Source organism: Vulpes lagopus, chromosome 3, assembly GCF_018345385.1.
Source record: "Vulpes lagopus strain Blue_001 chromosome 3, ASM1834538v1, whole genome shotgun sequence".
In the NCBI taxonomy this organism is placed as follows: Eukaryota; Metazoa; Chordata; class Mammalia; order Carnivora; family Canidae; genus Vulpes; species Vulpes lagopus.
The window spans coordinates 104,000,487-104,019,572 of record NC_054826.1 but is presented as its reverse complement, the minus strand read 5'-3'; the positions used below and the strand labels follow the sequence as shown (position 1 = coordinate 104,019,572).

General features: G+C 52.5%; 1 protein-coding gene across 6 annotated transcripts in view; it reads right to left on the bottom strand.

The window, feature by feature from the left end:
• Positions 1–19,086, bottom strand: part of MAD1L1 (mitotic arrest deficient 1 like 1) — a 345,450-nt gene that overhangs the window by 189,133 nt on the left and 137,231 nt on the right. For all 6 annotated transcript variants that reach the window (XM_041747758.1, XM_041747757.1, XM_041747762.1 and 3 more), the window contains one exon: positions 14,639–14,783. In XM_041747758.1, coding sequence (XP_041603692.1) covers positions 14,639–14,783 — 145 coding nt within the window. The remainder of the gene's footprint in view (positions 1–14,638; positions 14,784–19,086) is intronic.

Here is a 19,086-nt window from a genome sequence, read left to right as displayed (position 1 = left end):
GTGCAGGGCCCAGGCAGCTAGGGAGCCAGTGATCAGGGACCAATGGTCCTGTGCAACGGGCATAAATTAGATCCTAAAAGACCGACTCGTGCCCCCCCAAGGGGCAGGAGTTACCAGCGATGTCCTTTTTAGACTGCTCAGATTTAATCTGTTATCATGAAATGGTACAACAGGCAATCAGCCCTAGCCAAAGGAAAGCAAAGGGCTTCTGATCAAACATATGTCATGGAGACTGCCACGAAGGAACTAGCTACATGAGCCTGGTGGCCAGGATGCCCTGGGACTGTGAGCACCTCCCACCCTGCCTCCCCAAACTCATGGTTCTTGGTGAAGGCACTACCAGGCCACACAGCCCACACCCACCCAGGCTCACCCCTAAGGCAGAGGGTTCTGAAGCCCAGGATACCAGCACGGGCTGGGACTTCAGGGTTGCAGTCTCTCCTAAGGATGTGTGGAAGGTGGGGAGGAAGGTATGTGAGCTTCTCTGAATCCAAATCCTAGGGCTGGGAGGGGAAGGTCCTTTGGGGGTTGGAGCCCCTATAGCAGGGCCTTGAGGCCATGGGTGCCAGGCTGGCGCTGTTCCCACAAGTGAGAAACAAGAAGGCTCAGCTGTCCTCTCCTCTCGACCCCTCCAGTCAATCCTTTCCAGCCCACCCGCAGCAGTGGCTGGGGGAAGCTACATGTGCCATCCCTCCACATCCTCCCCCAAACTCTATCTTAATAAACATCTTCAAATTGGAGAGGAAACAGGCATTTTGTTTTAATTTCATTACATTTCCTAAAGTTGCTTTTCTCTCTAGGAGTGTTTCTTCTGCCTCAACCTGGTTCCAGCTGCCCCCCTGGTAGGTGACTAAGTGACAGTGATGACAAGACGGGCCTTCTAACAACTGTACAAATGGCGTGCTCCCATAATAAAACAGGTGCACTATTTTACCTCGATGGATGTAAGAGAAATATCAGCCTAAAAAGGTAACCTGAAAGGACAACATATTAACACCTCAAAATTAAATTTTAAAGCAAAGAGGATCTCACCTCTCTGTGGGAAGAGGAAGGCTGCCATGCTAAGCAAAACAAATGTTAAATTAGAAACCACGGGCTGGGTGACATGGACTGCCCAACTCCAGGGTTTTTTGGTTTTTTTTTTTTTTAGGATCAGGCAAAAGTTAAAGGAGGCATAGAAAGAAAAGAAAGAAAGAAAAAAAAAAAGAAAAGAAAAGAGAGAGGAAGGTCGAAATCTGAACCTGAATTTAAAGGGTGTGAATCACTGCCCAGGCCCTCTCCATGGCAGTGGGGGGCTCTGAGACCCCCGACTCACAAAAGAGCCACCAACTCCATTCTGCAGACTGCTGCTGAGTTCTGAGATCATTGGGGCAGCAGAGCCAATCTCCTGCCATTCCCCAGTTAGTGGGTGTGAGGCTCCATGACAAAGGCAGGGAGGAAGTACAGCACGGATCCTGCCCCTCAAGAGCTACCAGCCTCGGCAGGACAGCAGGTGCAGGTGTGGGGATAGCAGGACAGGCACCCAGTGGGCAAACAGATAAACAAACAAACTCAGCAGGAAGGGTGCTCCTCTGGGAGGTGGAGGGGATGCAGGGGGGGCAGCACTACACTCACTAGAGGAGAGCAGCGTGTGACAAGGACCAGGACCGGATGTGTACAGTGGGGGGGCCTGAGACATCTGCAGAGACCTAATCAGCAATGCCAAGGACCAGCCATCTGTCTGGGCACTGTGCATAAAAACAGGTGTCACCACGGTGCACAATGTCTCTGCACTATGTCTCTGCGGCACAACCCCGGGCCTGGTCAATCAGGTCCCATTACACTAGCTCTGAAATGGACTGGACTTACTGCTATTCAACAGTGTCCACTGACCCACAGCCCAGGGACCACTTGGGAGCTGAAGAGACAGGCAGGATCTTAGGTCCTTCCCAGGGCCACTTGCTCAAACTCTGTATTTTTCACAAGATCCAACCTGATCTGGAGGCACACAGAGGAACTCCACCCTAAAGGACCGACTCGTGCCCTCCCAAGGGGCAGTGCAGAGTCACTGGGATGACTTAACCTCTCTGGTCCACAGTGCCCTCGTCTCTATAACGGAGGAGGTGGGAGTGATGAGGGGCATACCCAGCACACTGCCTGGCTACACTATGTGTCTAATGTCACCCCCCATGTTGTCAGCACTCCTCTCAGCCCACCCAGGAGCCAACCACAGCCCTGTAAAATCCACCTACACCAAAGATCCAGAGCTTCCGCAGACCTAGTGAGAGCTCCTGAAGTCTTGCCTGTGGAGGACAGGCTGGGCATCAGGACAGAGAGAAGGGGGACAGCAGAGAAGGCCAGGGTACAGCCCCACCTGGTCACCATCCAGCTCCTCAGCCTCCTCATCTCGTCACAGAGACAGGGGCTTGGCAAGGCCCCCAAAACCATGTACCAGGTCAGTAGACCCAGGACATCAGTAAGGGCACATGTGTGGATGGGAAACCCTAACGATGCAGGTCTCAGAGTAGGACAGCATGGACATGCTGTGGCTTAGTGACTCTTACTACTCAGAAATGACCATGACTCCAATAGCAGCTTCGGTCCAACGATAACAGCTAGAACTGCGTCCTCCCCACCATCACCGACAGAAGGCTGAAAACAGATGGTACCTAACAGCACCAACCAGCTGCACAAACCAGGTGCGTCCCTGCCTATCTTCAAGGCCCCCCAGGACCATTTCAGACTTAAACACATGTCAAGAGAAAATGTGCTCTGCATCTCCACACGGAGCACAGATCACTGTGCAGAATGAAGTTTGTGTGGGGGCTGGCTTCGGGCGGAGGGTGGGGACAGGTGCAGAGTGAGCACACCCAAGAGCACTCACTCTGAGACAGACAGAAGCCAGGCGCTTCCATGGCATACTGGTTCTCAGGAGACAGAGCAGGGGCTGGGCGCTCTCAGCCTTGCCTTCTATGCTACCAAAGCCCAGGAATTTTCGGCATTAAAAAGGAAGGTGTACAAGAGAAATCCTTTTAATAAGATTAGGAAACTTGTGGGCTCTGAAGGACAAAGGATGAAGATGAAGACGTGGATCAAAAGCAGCTGCCATTAAAGTTCTTTTGGAAGAGAAACAGACATAATCTGCTTTTCACTGAGGTAAGAGGCCATGCTGTCCAGCTGTCAGCAATCCACCTGAGCTCAGGCATGGGACAGCTGCTATTGCAAAGGGACCCTGCAGTGACAGCCAGTGGAGTACAATCAGAATCTGCTTTCTGCCCTGGGCTCCTCCCCATCCAGGGCTCCTCTCCACCCAAGGCTCCTCCCCTCACACTATGCTCCTCCCCCACACTGTACTCCTCTCTACCCAGGGCTCCTCCCCTCACACTATACTCCTCCCCCCACTGCACTCCTCCCCACCATGTTCCTCTCCCTACTATTTCCCCCCCATTGTGCTCCTCCTTCATACTGTGCTCCCCTCCACTGCACTCCTCCCTGCCTAGGACTTCTCCCCCCACTGCTCTCTCTCACATACACTGTGTTCCTCCCACACTGAGATCCCCCCGCCCCTCCCCACACTGAGCTCCTTCCCACCCAGGGATCCTCCCACACTGAGCTTCCCCCCCTCCCCCTCTCACACACACACACACACACACACACACACACACACACACACACGGAGCTCCTCCCTGCCCAGGGCTCCTCCCTCAACTGTGCTCCTCCCCCACTGTGCTTCTCCCTGCCCAGGGGTCCTCCTCTCAGGACCCTAGTCCCCTTTGGTGTCACCTCAGTTAACCCACACAGTTGCCCATGAAAAGCAGACAAGTGCCCTGGGCTTATACGCATCCAATTACAAGCTCAGAGGTAAAATGGCCCAAGACCTGTTCAAGGAGGGGGGCCGGGAGGCAGAGGTCACCAGCAGGAGGCCAGAGCAGGAGCCAGACCCACCCACACAGCTCCAGTCTCAAGGTCATTCCCTCCTGCACCTTCAGGAACACGGCAACACTCCCACCTCATAGGACTTTGACACAGCTTTCTGGAGGAAGTACTGGTGTTAAAAGCATTTAAAGCAAAACATACTCTTACCGTGTGATCCAGATATTGAAGTTGAAATTATGCATCAACACAAAAACCTGCACACAAGTATGTACAGCCACTTCCTGCAAAACTGCCAAGACCTGGAAGCATCAAGATGCCCCTCTTTAAGGGAGCATGCAGGTAAACTGTTATGTCCAGTGCTAAAGAGAAATGAGCCATCAAGCCATGACAGACATGGCAGAACCCTGAAAACATACTGCTGGTAAAAGAAGCTAGTCCAGAAAGGCTGCACACCTTATGACCCCAACTGTAGGACATTCTGGAAAAGGCACAACTACGGAGATGAGGAAAGGTCAGTGGCTACCCGGGCTTCAGGAGGAGAGAAGAAGGGTGGGCATGTAGGGCACAGTGGTTTTAGGGCAGGGACAGCATTCTGTGAGGTGACACCACAGGGGTGCATACATGACATCTTACATTTGTAAAAGCACAGAATGCACAACACTGAGAGCCAGCCCTAACATGAGCCACAGACTTGAGTTAGAAATAATGGAACAGCAATGGTTCTTGGATCGTTACCAAATGTACCTAACTGATGCAGGGTGTGAACAGCATAAGAGCCTGTTTTGAGGCAGGAGAAGGGGCACAAGGCAAGTCTGTACTTTCCCCTTAATTTTTTTTTATAAACATAAAACAGCTTTAAAAAAAAGTCTATTAATTCAAAAACATAAAAATGTTAATATGTCATATACTGTATCATTTTATTTACATAATATCATTGAAATACCAAAATTAGCAGAGATGGAAAACAGAATATAGGAGATAGTGGAGTGGCTGTGCTTGCTTTTGTGGCACCATGCAGAAGGTCTCTGTGGCAGTGGTGGTTCCCTGAATCTACACATGTGCTAATGTGACAAAGAACCCACCTCCCCACCCCCAAACATACACACACAAACACATATGCGTCAAATGCCTGATACTGCACTATAAGCATGGGAGCGAGTGTGTGGAGTGTGTGGTTTTATTTTGAGACCTTATTAAGCGGCTCCAGTCTAAGGGTTTAATTGTTACTGATAGCTGAGAGTGTAAGAGATGTTTCCAGGGCAGAAGCTACTGATAGCTGAGAGTGTAAGAGATGTTTCCAGGGCAGAAGCTGGGGGAAAGACACACAGAACCTGGTCCCACTGGCTTCACAACTTCCTACAGATCTATAGTTATTCAACAAATGAAAACAAAAACCCAAACCCACTGACCGGGCTCCAGCACAGGAGGTTCACCCAGGGCTCCTTCCCTAGTGGCCTCCAGAGCTCAGCAAAAGTCGCCACAGCAGTGGTCCCAGGCTCTCACTAATCTGCTCTGGCCCCTAGAGGGAGATACCCTTGGGTTTGGAGCATGGACCCGGTAGTTGTTCGGCCCCAGAAGTGCCCAGCGCAGAGCCCAGCATGCAGGACTCACTCCGCCAAGATCTATGGGACAAGACAGCAAAGGAACAGGTGAGTAGGTATGGGTTCTTTCCATTCCTTCCCAGCATTCCATCTGCCTGCCTGCACTGTGACTCTGAGCACAGGACACTTTGCTTGAAGGTCAGCTTTTACAAATCCAAAGAGACTGGGATCCCTGGGTGGCGCAGCGGTTTAGCGCCTGTCTTCGGCCCAGGGCACGATCCTGGAGACCCGGGATCGAGAATCCCACATCGGGCTCCTGGTGCATGGAGCCTGCTTCTCCTTCTGCCTGTGTCTCTGCCTCTCTCTCTCTCTCTCTCTCTGTGACTATCATAAATAAATAAAAAATTAAAAAAAAAAAAAAAACAAATCCAAAGAGACTATGAGAAAATACTTGGAACAGAACAGTAATAAAAATAACCCACATCAAAATTGATGGGGTAGGCATTTTTTTATAAAAATTCTTAGAAAACAATAAATAGGGGTGCCCAGGTGGCTCAGTTGCTGGAATATGCAGCCCTTGATCTCTGGGTCATGAGTTCAAGCCCCATATTGGGCACAGAGATCACTTAAAAATTTTAAAAAACACATACAAATAAGGGATTGCATTAATTCAATAAACAGTATCTACAAGAAACAAATAGCACATGTCGTCCTCAGTGGCAAATTACCGAAGCTTCCTGACCTGCGTGAGAGAAGGACACTGCCAGCATCACTTCCGAGTGACAAGTCGACTGATGGTCCCAGAAAGAAGACAGGAAAGAAAAAAAGGAAAGGCATGAGGGCCAGAAAGGAAGAGGTCAGCTGTGTTATTCACAGAGGCCAGGCTCCCCTCTGCTGGAGCTGCTTTCCAAGAAGCGAGTTTAGCAAGACTACCGTGCGCAGGGGCAGCAGCCAAAACCTGACTGCATTTCCACACACCAGTAACATACATGGGATACAAGTCCTCAGAGATGCCATTAAAGCTGCACTGAAAACAGAAAATATTTGGGAAAATGTCTAATAACATGCATCTAACATGGGATGTTCTCCTTCAGAAGATAATGTGTGGTGTCACATCTTCCCAAACTGATTTACAAATTCATTGTAATCATTATCATGTTCCAGTAGTTTTTCATGTAAATGGACAGATCCTGAAATGTAGGAGGATATGCAAAAGACCAAAATTAGCCAAAGAATCTTAAAGAACAAATTTGAAGGTTCACAGATACTGACACATAAAGCTGTAATAATGAAGACAAGGTGGTAGGGTGAACAGAGACAAGAAGAGGCAATGGAAGAGAAGAGAGAACTCAGAGCTGGCCTGTCCATGAACAGCCTGCGATAGGTAGCAAAGGCCTTGTGACAGTCCACGGGAAAGGGCTGGTCTCTCAAAAAATGTTGCTGGGTCTACTGCATAGTCAAAGGAAAGAGGAAAAAGTAAGATAAGAATTTTAAGTGAGGGGTAACTGATACACAGTGTAGGTGTAGGCATACAACCCAACAACTGGGTGTTTGTATTGGGTGTTTGTATATGTGGCAAGATGATCACCAGTGTAAATCCAATTAACATCTGGGGGAATATTATCCTGACACCTACCTCCTGTCACACCCAAACATCAATCTATAGAAGATGAGACAATAAAGCAGTTAGAAGAGAATAGCTATTTCCATGACTTTGGTAGCAAAGATCACATCCATCGAGTTCACCAAGGCTCAGAAAGCACCAACCTAACATAACAGAAACAGTAAGCTGGTCTGCACTAACATTAATAGTTGCTACTTGTCAATGGACACAATTAAGAGAAAGGCAGCATGGTGTAGACAAGAGACGTGGTCGTACAGGTCTCCAATAAGAGATTCATGATCAGAATATGAAGAGAACTCCAGGAGAGAAAGAGAAACAGCCCCTAAATGCAGGGCCAACCTCGCTGAGCACCAGTGGGCCCAAATAATAGTGTGGCACCCTTACAGCCCACCAGAGAAGGACTGAAGCCAGAGACACGGGTTCTGGTGCAGACCCAGGGGCATCCATGGGGGCTGGTGTCTGCCAAACAGCTGCAGCCCCACTGACACTGAGCGTGGTGGACATCCTCTTGCCAGCCAGCACTCCACACCCTGCCATGCCCAACACAGAGGAAGCCACTACCCACTCGCCCCCAGAAGTACTTCAAGCCCCATATTGGGCACAGCCACCTGCGTGCCCCCCAGCCAGGACTCCCACCACCCCCACCACCAGGACCTACACCCCACCAGGACCACCACCCATCCACCCCTAGGACCTGTACCCCACCAGGGTCACCACTCACCTAGCCCCCCCATGAGGACCACCACCCTACTCAGGGATCTTTCAAGGGTGAGACATCATCACTACCAAACCATGCACTCTGATCCCCAAGGTAGTAAGTAAGACACCAGTGATCTGCATCCTCCTCTCCAAAACACCTCCTCTATAGAATACAGAATAGGGGAACAGTTAAGATATAGAAAAAAGAGTTAAGGGAAGCTTCTACTTCCATTTGTTTTTTTAATTTCTTACTAAAAAGTTAGCTTTTACTGCTGAGGTTCTATAAATAACAAAATTCTATAACCATATTGTGGAATATTAGGGGCACACTGGAAATAGCTCATTTTAAATAGGAAAATGGTTTGTGTTCACCCAGTTCTGGAAGCCAATTTTCAATTGCTTAAAATAGTCATGGTATTTTACCAAGGTGATTACACTCTCAGCTATCAGTAACAATTAAACCCTTAGACTGGAGCCGCTTAATAAGGTCTCAAAATAAAACCACACACTCCAAGCGCTGTATGCTGAAATGTCAAGCACACAAATAGGACCCTCGATGGGACACAGGTGCCCAGAGCCCCACAGCAGGCCTGTAGCAGGCCTGGCACAGAGCCGCGGCCAGCAGCAGGAGCACTGCACACACAGCTCTGCTCCAGGTAGGTAGTGGCCAGGGGGGTCTCTTCTCTGCAAGGACAGGGAAAGACCAGCAAACACCTGCTAGCCGGAGAACCGCCACCTTGGAGGCACCCTGAGGAGGAAGCACACCTGGCTGGTGTCTGACATGCTGCAGAGCTCACAGGGTTATTATTCCAAAGGTGGACACATAGTGGCCATGTACCTGGCACTGAGTACCAAGCAGCAGACTAGCCACACCCCCATGCCAATAGCTGATGAACGGCTTCATAACCACGCTGGCGGGAGAGACAGGTCCCTGTGAGCCGGACCTAGGGCTGCGCGGGAGATTGCTATCGACCCATCAGGAACGTGCCTTTGAGCAACAGTCAGTCTAAGGCATCAGTCAGCGCCAGGCAATCAATACCCACTCTTTCCCGGACTCAGCAAGGCCCATGAGTGCAGCGGGTTGGGGTGCAGACGGAATTAGGCCAGGAAGGGCCATCGGCTTCCAACCTGCTGAGCCAGGGAGAATGGAAATTTCCTGCCTTGGGACGGAGCAGTAACCTTGCAGGACAGCAAATACCCGAGAAGAAGGCCAGGCCAAAACCTCACAAAGGAAGGGTGCAGTCTAAGCATGGCCTCCATGGGTGGGGGTTATACCCACAGCTCCTGCCAGGAGGTGCGGGCTTTGACAGGGATCTGCAACCAGGACTCTAACCTGGAGGAGGGTACATATTAGAACCCCGGGGTCTCAGCAAACAGAGGGCTCGCAGCCATCAGCAGCACTCCTACTAAAATGGAGAAGAGAGAAGAGCAGCGTGGCCTCTGTGCTAGGTGACAGGAAGGCTCTTCTCATACCTGCTGATAGCCAATGGGCAGGTCTTTCCAGAGGGACCAACTGGCCCTGTGCACAGCAACAGCTTCTCTGAGCACTGCACCTGTCCCCTGACCTCCCAACACACAGAATAAGCGCACCTGCTCAATTCACATGAGATCTGTGAATGGGAGCACTCTGAGTAAGGGGTGCTGACTGCTCTTGGACTCACAGTTCCTGTGGCACACAGAGGTAGAGGGGGGCCAGACTACCCCTTCTGGGTGGCACGTGTCCCCCGCCCCCACACCCTCATCCACCCTATCCCAGCATGCAGGACCACTCCCTACATTGTGATGCCTGCCTATAGGTGTCTGAGTTTCCAGGTCTTGGTGTCAATAGCACCCTCTCCTTGACAGCGCATATGGTAGGCCATGATGGAACATGGTCACCCGGCAAGACAAGGAGATTTCTGCAGACACAAAGGGACCCTAAAGTCGGAGAATTAGGCTGCCTGGGTTGACCAAGTCACAAGAGCTTGGAGAAGCAGCGAACTTCACCAGTGCAGGCAGAAAAGGAAGCCACAGAGATGTGCAGTTTGGCAGGGCCTCAACCCTCCACCCCCTCCCAGGGCCGGCGGGGCCACAGGAAACACCTGTGAAAGAATGTGAGCAGGTGTTTAGCAAGGACAGCTGGCACAAATAGGATCCCTGTTCTACAACCACAGAACTGAACTCCACAACAGGCCCAATGACCCTGGGCACAGACTCACCCTGACAGCCTTAGGACCACTGTACCGCAAGGGCAGAGCTGACACCTTGATGCATTCTGCTAGGGCCTGGGGACCAGGAAGCAGCTGGGCCTGCCCAGAACTCTGAGATGACACACTCATGCCATGTCCACTGCCACGGCTGTGGTGCCATGACCGAAGCAAACACAGGCTTCACATAAGGAAGAGCTGTGCTGGCCTGGGGTCCCAAGCCCTATGCCTGGAGACCCAGCTCAGAGCCTCAGCCCCAGACATGCCATCCGACCACCACCCCCGGTCCAGCAAGGAGCAGCCTGTCCCCAGCTCTCAGGGGTCGCTGATGCAGGGTTCCACAATCACACTCCTGGGCATCCACTCAGAGGAATGAAAACTCACAGCCAGCCAAAACCCTGGGCACCATCGTTAGCAAGGGTATTTGTAACAGCAAAACCTGTAAACGCCCTTCGAGTTGTGCAGTCCTGCTCATTCGCAAAGAGGAACTACCTACTGACATTCGCACAATCCAGGCAAACTGAGGCAATCCACTGAGTGGAAAAGTCAGTCTCAAAAGGCCACACACTGTACAATTCCATGTTTACCATGCTCTTGAAAGGACAAAATTTTATTTTATTTTATTTATTTATTTTTTTTAAGGACAAAATTTTATTAACAGAGAACAGATGAGTGGCTGCCACGTCAAGGCCGTGGTGGGGCAGGTGAGGTGGGCATGACTGAGCATGTGTGAGGCCGTGTGGCACCCTGCAGGGGGTGGTGGGGACACAAATCTACGTGTGAAAACAAGACAGAAATACACATGCATGTGCCAATATCAGATCGCGGTACCATAATTACATAAAATACAAGCACTGGGGAAACGGTGAAGGATATAAGGAACCCTTCTGTGCTATCCTTGCAACTTCCTATGATCTATAATTATTTCAAAACAAAAAGCTAAAAATATAAAAAGTCATCACCCAGGGCTAACAGCGTGGAACAACTGGGTGAGGGGTATCGGAGTGTCAGGGATGCCGGGAGTTGGAGTTGGGGGTGCTGGGATGACCCACATGGTGTGGGTTGGAAGGGGACCCGTCCATATGAACACGTCTGGTTTATGGGAGCTTGGGAAAAGACACAGGGAAATGTTTATGGATGTGCTTGTACAGAGAAGCCAGGACACACACACACACACACACACACACACACACACACACTTCCTGGCTGTGAGCTGACAGGGCCACAAAGACCTAGCACACCCACGCCATTCTGCAGAGAAGCGAGCAGAGTCCTGGAGCAGCAGCTGGCACAGGGCTGGGCAGGAGATGCTCAGGATGAGCCCAGGGACCTGCAGCAGCAGCAGATGATGAGGAAGGATGAAGGGCTCAGCCCTCACACTGAGCACAACTGAAAGAACTCCCATTGGCCAAAGCAGTAAAATCAATAGCTGGATTAAAACCAAATTCTAAAGTCAATATCTACAAGTCCATTTGCTATAAATAAATGGTTGAATTAAAGAATAAATAGGGAGGAGAGTTGAATCTCATGCAGAAAAATTCGGAACAGGAACTGCTCTGCCCTCAGGGAGGGGCATAACCCCCACACTCAAGGTGTAACTGTGCACGGTGACTTTCTCCAAGTCCACCATGTGGATGGATAGATCTGGCAGACATAGCTAAGTCGCACAAGCGAGATCCGTGTCCACACAGGTAAGTCATGTTGACGGCCAGAGCCTTTCCCTCCAGGGTCTCCTCTGAGCCCGTCCCCCAGGTGACCAGGAGGAAAGCCTCACAGCACAGCACGCCCACTGCTAGAGGGCACCGAGCTCGGGCCACCAGTGGCCTATCATTCACTAAGACCTTCAGGAGGGTCAAGTGAGCCACACACACCGCTGCCACCAGCAAAGCCTTCCACCAGTGTGACCACCAACCTGTCCAACCAGCTTCATCCCACACTCCCTCCACAGACCTCCTGAAGCCTCCCTTCCCTGAGAGGGCCACATACCCACTGTCCACATGCCACAACTGCCGAACCCACCAGCCCCCACTTCCAAGCAGACTTGCAGCTCTGACACAAGCTCACACGGGGTGGAGAGGCCGGGTGGAGGCAACTGGTTGGGGATGGGGAGCTGCGTCCCCACAGCATGGGGTGACCCAGAGCCTCCCATGACAAGGGGACACATCTGTGGCTGCTATTTTTTCTTTTATAACTTATCTTACAACTAGAAGTTTGTCCCTTTTGACTAGCACCACTCATTTCTCCTAGCCATAGCCCCTGCCTCTAGTAACCACCAACTTGTTTCCAGTATCCATGAGTTCAGTGTTTTAAGATTCTGCATGTGAAACCATAGTGTATTTATGCTTCTCTGACATTTCACTTACTAGGACAATGCCCTCCAGGTCCAACCACATTGTCACAAATGGCAGGATTTCCTTTTTTCATGGCTGAATGATATTCCATTGTGCCCCTATGCCATCTCTTCTCAGCACACTTACCCACTGGCAGGCACCCAGGCTGTCGTGAAGGATGCCACATGACGGTGGGGATACACACACCTGTTCCACACAGATTCCACTTCCTTCAAGTCAATGCTCAAAGTGGGCTTGCCGGATGGTGTGGTGGTCCCAGGCTTTGATTCTTCAGGGACCTCTGTCCCATTTCCTCCTTTCGTGGCTTTCCCAGGCCTCGCCAGTACCATCCACACGGGAACCAGTTGGGCTGGCACACAATACCCCTGCTTCTTCCAAGGACAGCAAAATGGGGATCCAGAGGGACTGAGCACCTTCTCTGAGGTCACCGAGGAAGGTCCCCCCACTTGTCACCCCGGGAAAGGCCATGATGTCAGGGACTGCAGCCTGGCCTCGCCTGTACTGACGGAATATCAGGTCCAAATATCCCCCGGCCACATGCAGCCCCTTGTCCAAGCCAAGGACATGCCCTCTGGGCAGCTGTGCTGTCCACCTCTTGCTTGCTCTGTCCCCACGTGTCTGGACCGACACGAGCAGCACCTTCATGCCCATTCCCCCAAATCCTGCAGGCGACATTCAGATTGAGCCCTCAGGCCTCAGCTCAGCTATGGCTTCCGCTCCAACAAGAATTCCGTCACACGGGACATCTAGGTCAGCTGGGCAGCCAGCTCCTCATTTCGGTTCAGCTCATGACCTCAAGGCTGTGAGATCAAACCCTGCATCAGGTTCTGTGTTCAGCAGGGAGCAGTCAGCTTGAGATTCCTCCCTCTCCCTCTCCCTCTGCCCCTCCTTCTGTATATCCTTTCTCTAAAATAAAATATAAATCTTAAAAAAAAAATTCCAGCACAAATGGCATATGTGTGTGTCGCTGCTATCTGTCCCACTAGACTGTAAGCACTAAAGGGCCGCCGTGACCCCACATCTGTGCAGAGAGGACCTGCTGGCACGCTGTGCATGCTAGGGAAGGAAGGGAGGAAGAAGTGGGAGCACAGGAAAGCAGCTCCATACCCTACACTGTAACCGACCACAAGCACCCAGGCAAAAGGACCATGTCCTCCTCTCTCTCAGAAGGCAGCCCAGGTTCCAAAGGTGGCTCATGAGGGCATTCTGCACAACTCCCCCACAAGTGCCACCTGCAGAGCCAGGACGTCAGGGGCAGCCTGGGGCTGGTGTGCAGAGGTCAGCTGAGCCTGACCTGGGAAGCCCCTGGACGCAGGGTGATGTGATGCCAAGGCTCTTCAGGGATAACATGGCATGGTAAGAAATGTGCTGCAGAAGCCATAAAATGGCAGACTTTTAGTAGTTGAAATATGACTTGTCCTCTCAAGGCTCTATAAGCAGGAGGTCCTCTGCATGAGGCACAACTCCTGGAATCCCCCAGGTGGACTGCCATTCCCTGGGGTAGCCCACTCGGCCCACACAGTGTCGGGTTCAGGGCAGACAGGAAGTTTCTTTGCCCAGCAAGCTGGACACCCGACATCCGTGCCTGGAGAGCGTCTAGGGACGGATTCAGACTCTCTCCTTCCTGTTTTCTGAAACTTCAGCACTCAAACTCCCACAGACAACCTCAAATCATGCTCCAGCAGACTGTTGAGCCAGACAGTGGAAGCTCTTCAGGACAAGGACAATTAGAGAGATCCCAGCCCCACATATGAGGCTGAGAACAAGAACATTCTGCCCAGTGCATCTGGATCTGGAAGACAGTTTTCATTCCAGACCACAGGCCACAGACCCACTGCCATTTACCCTGGGCTCATGGGTCGCTGAAGGAAGGGAAGACTGCCCCTGCCCATAGCCTAGAGCAGGGTGGACCCTGCCTGCGAGCCAGAGCCGCATGGGTCGGCATAGCCCCAGCCCTACCCCTCACCAGGAGCACTGGGTCTCTGGACAACCATCCAGAAAGGGGCCCACACCTGGGCCCTCGGAGTCTCAAAGAGACCACCCAGGGTTTAAGGAAGTCTTTGCCGTTAGAACCCTGCTAACATGACAGGATAAAAGCACAGCCTGAGAAAGTCGCCACAACTACCTACTTTAGGTGCAGGGAAGCTGATGGTCCTCTGAGGGGGACACGCAGCAGCTCCACACAAGCCTGACTGATCAAGAAGCAGGACATAAACCACTGTGGTTAAAAGTGCCCTTAGTTTGGTTGTGATCTCAAGAGCCATGGGTGCCTGGGAATCAGACACTATGTCTGGACGTGGAAGGGATGGACTGGCAGCTGCTGGCCAGGACGGCAGGCCTCTTGAGCAGGGCCAGCCTGGGCACCCCCACCATGCCCTGTACCTTTGTCAGCAACAGAACTCGCTTCTGGAGTCTCCGTGCCAGGGCCTCCTGCGTCTCCCGCTTCTTCCTCTCCTCCAACAGCTGGCTGCTGACCTGGCGGACCTCCTCCTGGAGCTGCTGCCGGACTTTCTCTAGCCCACGGGCACTGCACAAGAAAGGCAAAAGGGCAGAGCAGTGAGGCCCGGCCCGCAGAACACGACCCCAGCCACGGGTCCCCCAGGACCAGGACATGCTCGTCACGCAGGTCCCAAAATAGAGCCACACGTGCAACCGGCACGCTGCCATTTCCTCGCTGGTGAATAGCTACTTAGAGCTTTTCAGGAGTTTCTGGATTTCAAAGAGACACCCAGGGTGATCCCAGAACACGGCAGGCGGCGGGGGGAGGGGGGAGCTCAACCCCACATACAATGGGAAAAATTGTCAGCAACACAGAGCTTTGGGAGAAAGCACTTCTGAATGAGCTAAATTACCAGCAAGCATTTCCATCCGGATCACAGCAGCCAGATGTGCAGTTGGTGTTGGGGAGCCCCCACCATCCCAAGTTAGGGCCCACTCCCCCCAGAGCTGCCTTGCTGGCTGCCAGCCAGGGGCTCTGACACTGGGGCAGGGGCATCCTGTGGTGGCTCCTCACAACCGGCCAGACCCCCAGCAGGCCAACCGTCCCTGCAGGTCCTGCTTGGGCCAGTGGCCTCCGAGTCATCCCTTCAGGGCCCAGTTCAGGGACCTGCACTCCTGCCCACCTGCATGCTAACATGCAACTCCCAGGTATAGCCTCCCTTTCCCACAAAATGCCCCCAGTCCCTCAGTCCTGCCCAGGGGCTGCTCTCTGCTTCTAACATATTTCTGAGCAGCCAACGGCAGCCAGTGCCTGACACCAGCAGGAAAAATCCCTGACTCCCAAGACTATGCAGTCTCAGGATTCTGCACCCAGAGTGACTGATGGAGGGGATGAGGCTCTGGGGAGCCCCCCCAGGAAGGGGGTTCTGTGGAGAGGGGCTGTGAGGAGAGGCATCCTGGGAAAGGCCCCTGAGCGAGGAGCTATATCCCCTCAGGGCACAGAAGGCACCTTTTTCCAAGGGAAATTCTTAAAATCTGCAAAAACCCCCAGAAGCAGAGCACCAATAGGACTGCACTGTCAGGAAAAAAAAAGGACTGCACTGTCAGGTGACATGTGCAGCACTCAAAGAGGCGGTACGGGTGAGACAGGACTGAGTTGGGGCTCGGCCGGAGGGCCAGGGAGGGGACCTGTAGGCTCAGCCACACCTGGCCTCCAATCATGTCCTCTTAGCTTTGCGCAACTTGAAGAAAACCTTCATCTGTGAGGATGGCAGACAGTGCTCTCTCTGGAGGTGGCCTCCACCATGCTAATTTCCTCTCCCAGATGTGAGCACAGGGTTTTGTTATTAGGTTTAATTTGGAAATGAAAGTGGATCACACACAGAGAAAGCGAGGACACGCTGGGTAAAGAGCCCTGTCTGGGCGCCCGAGGTTGGCCGAGCACAGGGACCATTGCTCACTCGCACTTCGTTTTGGCCATCCTGGAGTCTTACACTGAGGTGTGACCCACTGCACCTGCCACCTCCAGGTGTTCCATGACCAAACACATAAAAACAGGCACAAAGGTTCACTTGAAACAGAGGCTATTAAGAGGCTATTGGGACACCTGGGTGGCTCAGTGGTTGAGCATCTGCCTTTGGCTCAGGTTGTGATCCTGGAGTCCTGGGATCCAGTCCCACATCGGGCTCCCTGTATGGAGCCTGCTTCTCCCTATGCTTGTGTCTCTGCCTCTCTCTGTGTCTCTCATGAATAAATAAATAAAATCTTAAAAAAAAAAAAAAGATGCTATTTTGAGTTCTAACTCAATCTAAAACTCTGCATAGGTCAACCTAACAATCAAGCACTGTGGCATCGACCCCAGAATCACTGGACTCAGGTGGGCAGCTCATGAAGGCTTGGAATCAGTGCTCCCGCGCTGGCTGGTGCACACAAAGGCACGACCACAGCCAGCACACCGTCCAACCAAGCTGCTCAGAAGCTCCCCAGAGCACAGGTTCAGTGGGGACAGCCCTGGGGGAATCTGCCAAGCCCCAAACCCTACCAGGTGGGAGCACAATGCCCTCATAGCCACGTGGGGGTCAGACTGGAGACCACACCCCGAGAGCTGCTGGCAGCCAGGAAGGAAGCTGGGGCACAGGACACCCACATCTTAGTCTGGGGCTGCCAGCTCACTGGGCAGACCCTTAAAGAACCAGTGGGCCTCTGCCCCCCAGTGCCTGACCACAGCCCACAGCCTTGCCCTGAGATGTCACAGAAACAAGTGTACCAACTGAGAGGCAGCACCACCATGTGTCTGATGGAACCCACAGAAAGGTGACTGGGCCTAGGCCCAGGTAGGTGAAGCCCTCGTGCATAGTTAGAAAGAATGCCTACCCCTCCTGGTGGTAAAATGCTTTCCATGAAACTTGGATAGGAAGGAAGAAAGCCAGAGGACACATGACCTTGCAAGACTAGCACGAGGCGGGCAGCCCTGGCCTGAGTGTGTTCTCTGCCCTGCCCATAGCCGCAGGATAAGCACCATCCTCAGAGTTGTCGGCCTGTGTCCCCAAGGCCTGCCCCGAGGCCTGACACTTGGTCTGCACTCAACTGCTCAAGAGACAGAACTATAGGTAAAATCCACCTTCAGGACACCTCAGGGGAGCCACCAGATGCTCTGTAGAGGCTTGCCCAGCACCATCAGCACCAAGAAGCACTCAGCAGCCTGCCCGGTGGTGACCAGCCCTACATGAACGCAGAGATGAGAAGCGCAGGTGCAACCTCGTGGGGCTGCACGCCGATGGGGCTCAGAAACCGCACAGCTTCCGTGAACCAAGAGTAGGAGACAAAAAGGGTCACTGTTGCTGTCAAGCCATAACAGAGACACAAAGAGAGAGAGCCCTGACATCATGGAGCAGCCACCACAGAAAGCAGGGCTGCAGGCACTGAGGGAAAGGGGGGGACACCATTGAACCTAGTAAGTCAGATGTCTGCGGGGGCCCCACAGGGCAAAGACGAGTGTGGGGAAGGGGATCCATGCACACAACTCAGTCACTGTGACCAGCACAGGACAATCGAGAAATAAACATACCAGGTATGCCCAGCACATGAAGAGACATCCAGGAGGTGGCACACAAGGCAGGACTCAGGGGTCGAGGGCATGGCTCCATTACACAGGAAAGAAGCAGGGGAGAGGGACCCCAGTGTGGACAAGGAGGGAGCTTGAGGCAAAGGACATTAGAGCAGATGAGGAAATGGGAGACGGGGTGTGCAGACCACCCTCCCCATGGAGACACTCCTTCAGCTGCAAAGGCATATAGAGCACAGGCTGCAGGCAAGGAGTTGGGAAGGGCTTCACTTCTGTATATAAACTCCCTGGAGACAGAGTAACAGCACACAGCACACACAGCCCCATGGCGGGGATCCTGGCCTCACAGAACACAGGATGAGAAACAGCAAGGACCTCATGACAAGGACGAGAAACAGCAAGGCCCTCAGAGACAAGAAGCCCAGCCTCCCACAGGAGCAGTTTTCTGACGTTTCCACAAATCCAGGCCAAAGTACTCTGAAAGAGCTGTTCAAACCACTAGTCCTCGGGTGGCCCTGCCTCCTCCCCCACATGCCGAGGGGCGGAAAGGGACCCCACGTGTGTGCTGAGCCCAGGGCCCTGACCCATGACACTAGTGCCCAGATGGCCAACTCTTCCCATCGGGGTATCCTCTCTGGTGAAACTCAGCCTTTCTTGGGAAGCAAAGAAGAGAACACTCATAAAACATTAAACCGCTAGTTCCAAGAGTAAGCTGAACTCTTGGGGTCACTGGCATTTCCGCAAGCCTTTGGGAGTTCAAAACAAAGTGCTTAGTGCTTGAAGGAGAAGTCGGCATGCCTATCGATCAATGCCTTTTTGAGCTGGCATCTGTTCAGACAAGGTCTGAGCTTCTGAGAACCATCTTTATACTATGGCCCCTTCACGTCATCCTCATCAGAAAAGTCCCCACCTGAGAATACCTACCTTCAAGGAACAGAGGACACAGCTCACTCTGAAGCAGCAGGAGACATTTTAATGACCTTCTTGGAGACATGGAGGATGCAGGCTCTGGCCCTGACCCCGCATGACCTCTGCAGCCCCCACCCCCAGCTGTCTGTGTTCTAGTTCCGCCCACCACTGCAGGCAGCCCAGGTGCCCAGGGAAGAGCATCAGCCACCTTCCCCTGTGCTGAAGAAGGCCCATGGACTGGCCACCATCCCTGGGAAGGACCTGGATGGTGCTGTCCATCCAGGAAGGAGTCATCCCTAGTACAGCTCCACGCCTGCTGTGGTGCCAGGGCTTCATGCCAAGTCTTGCCTGGCTTGTAAATACGAAGGGTGCAAACGCTGACAGCCATTGCCAGACTTGAACTCAAAACAACTCTGAG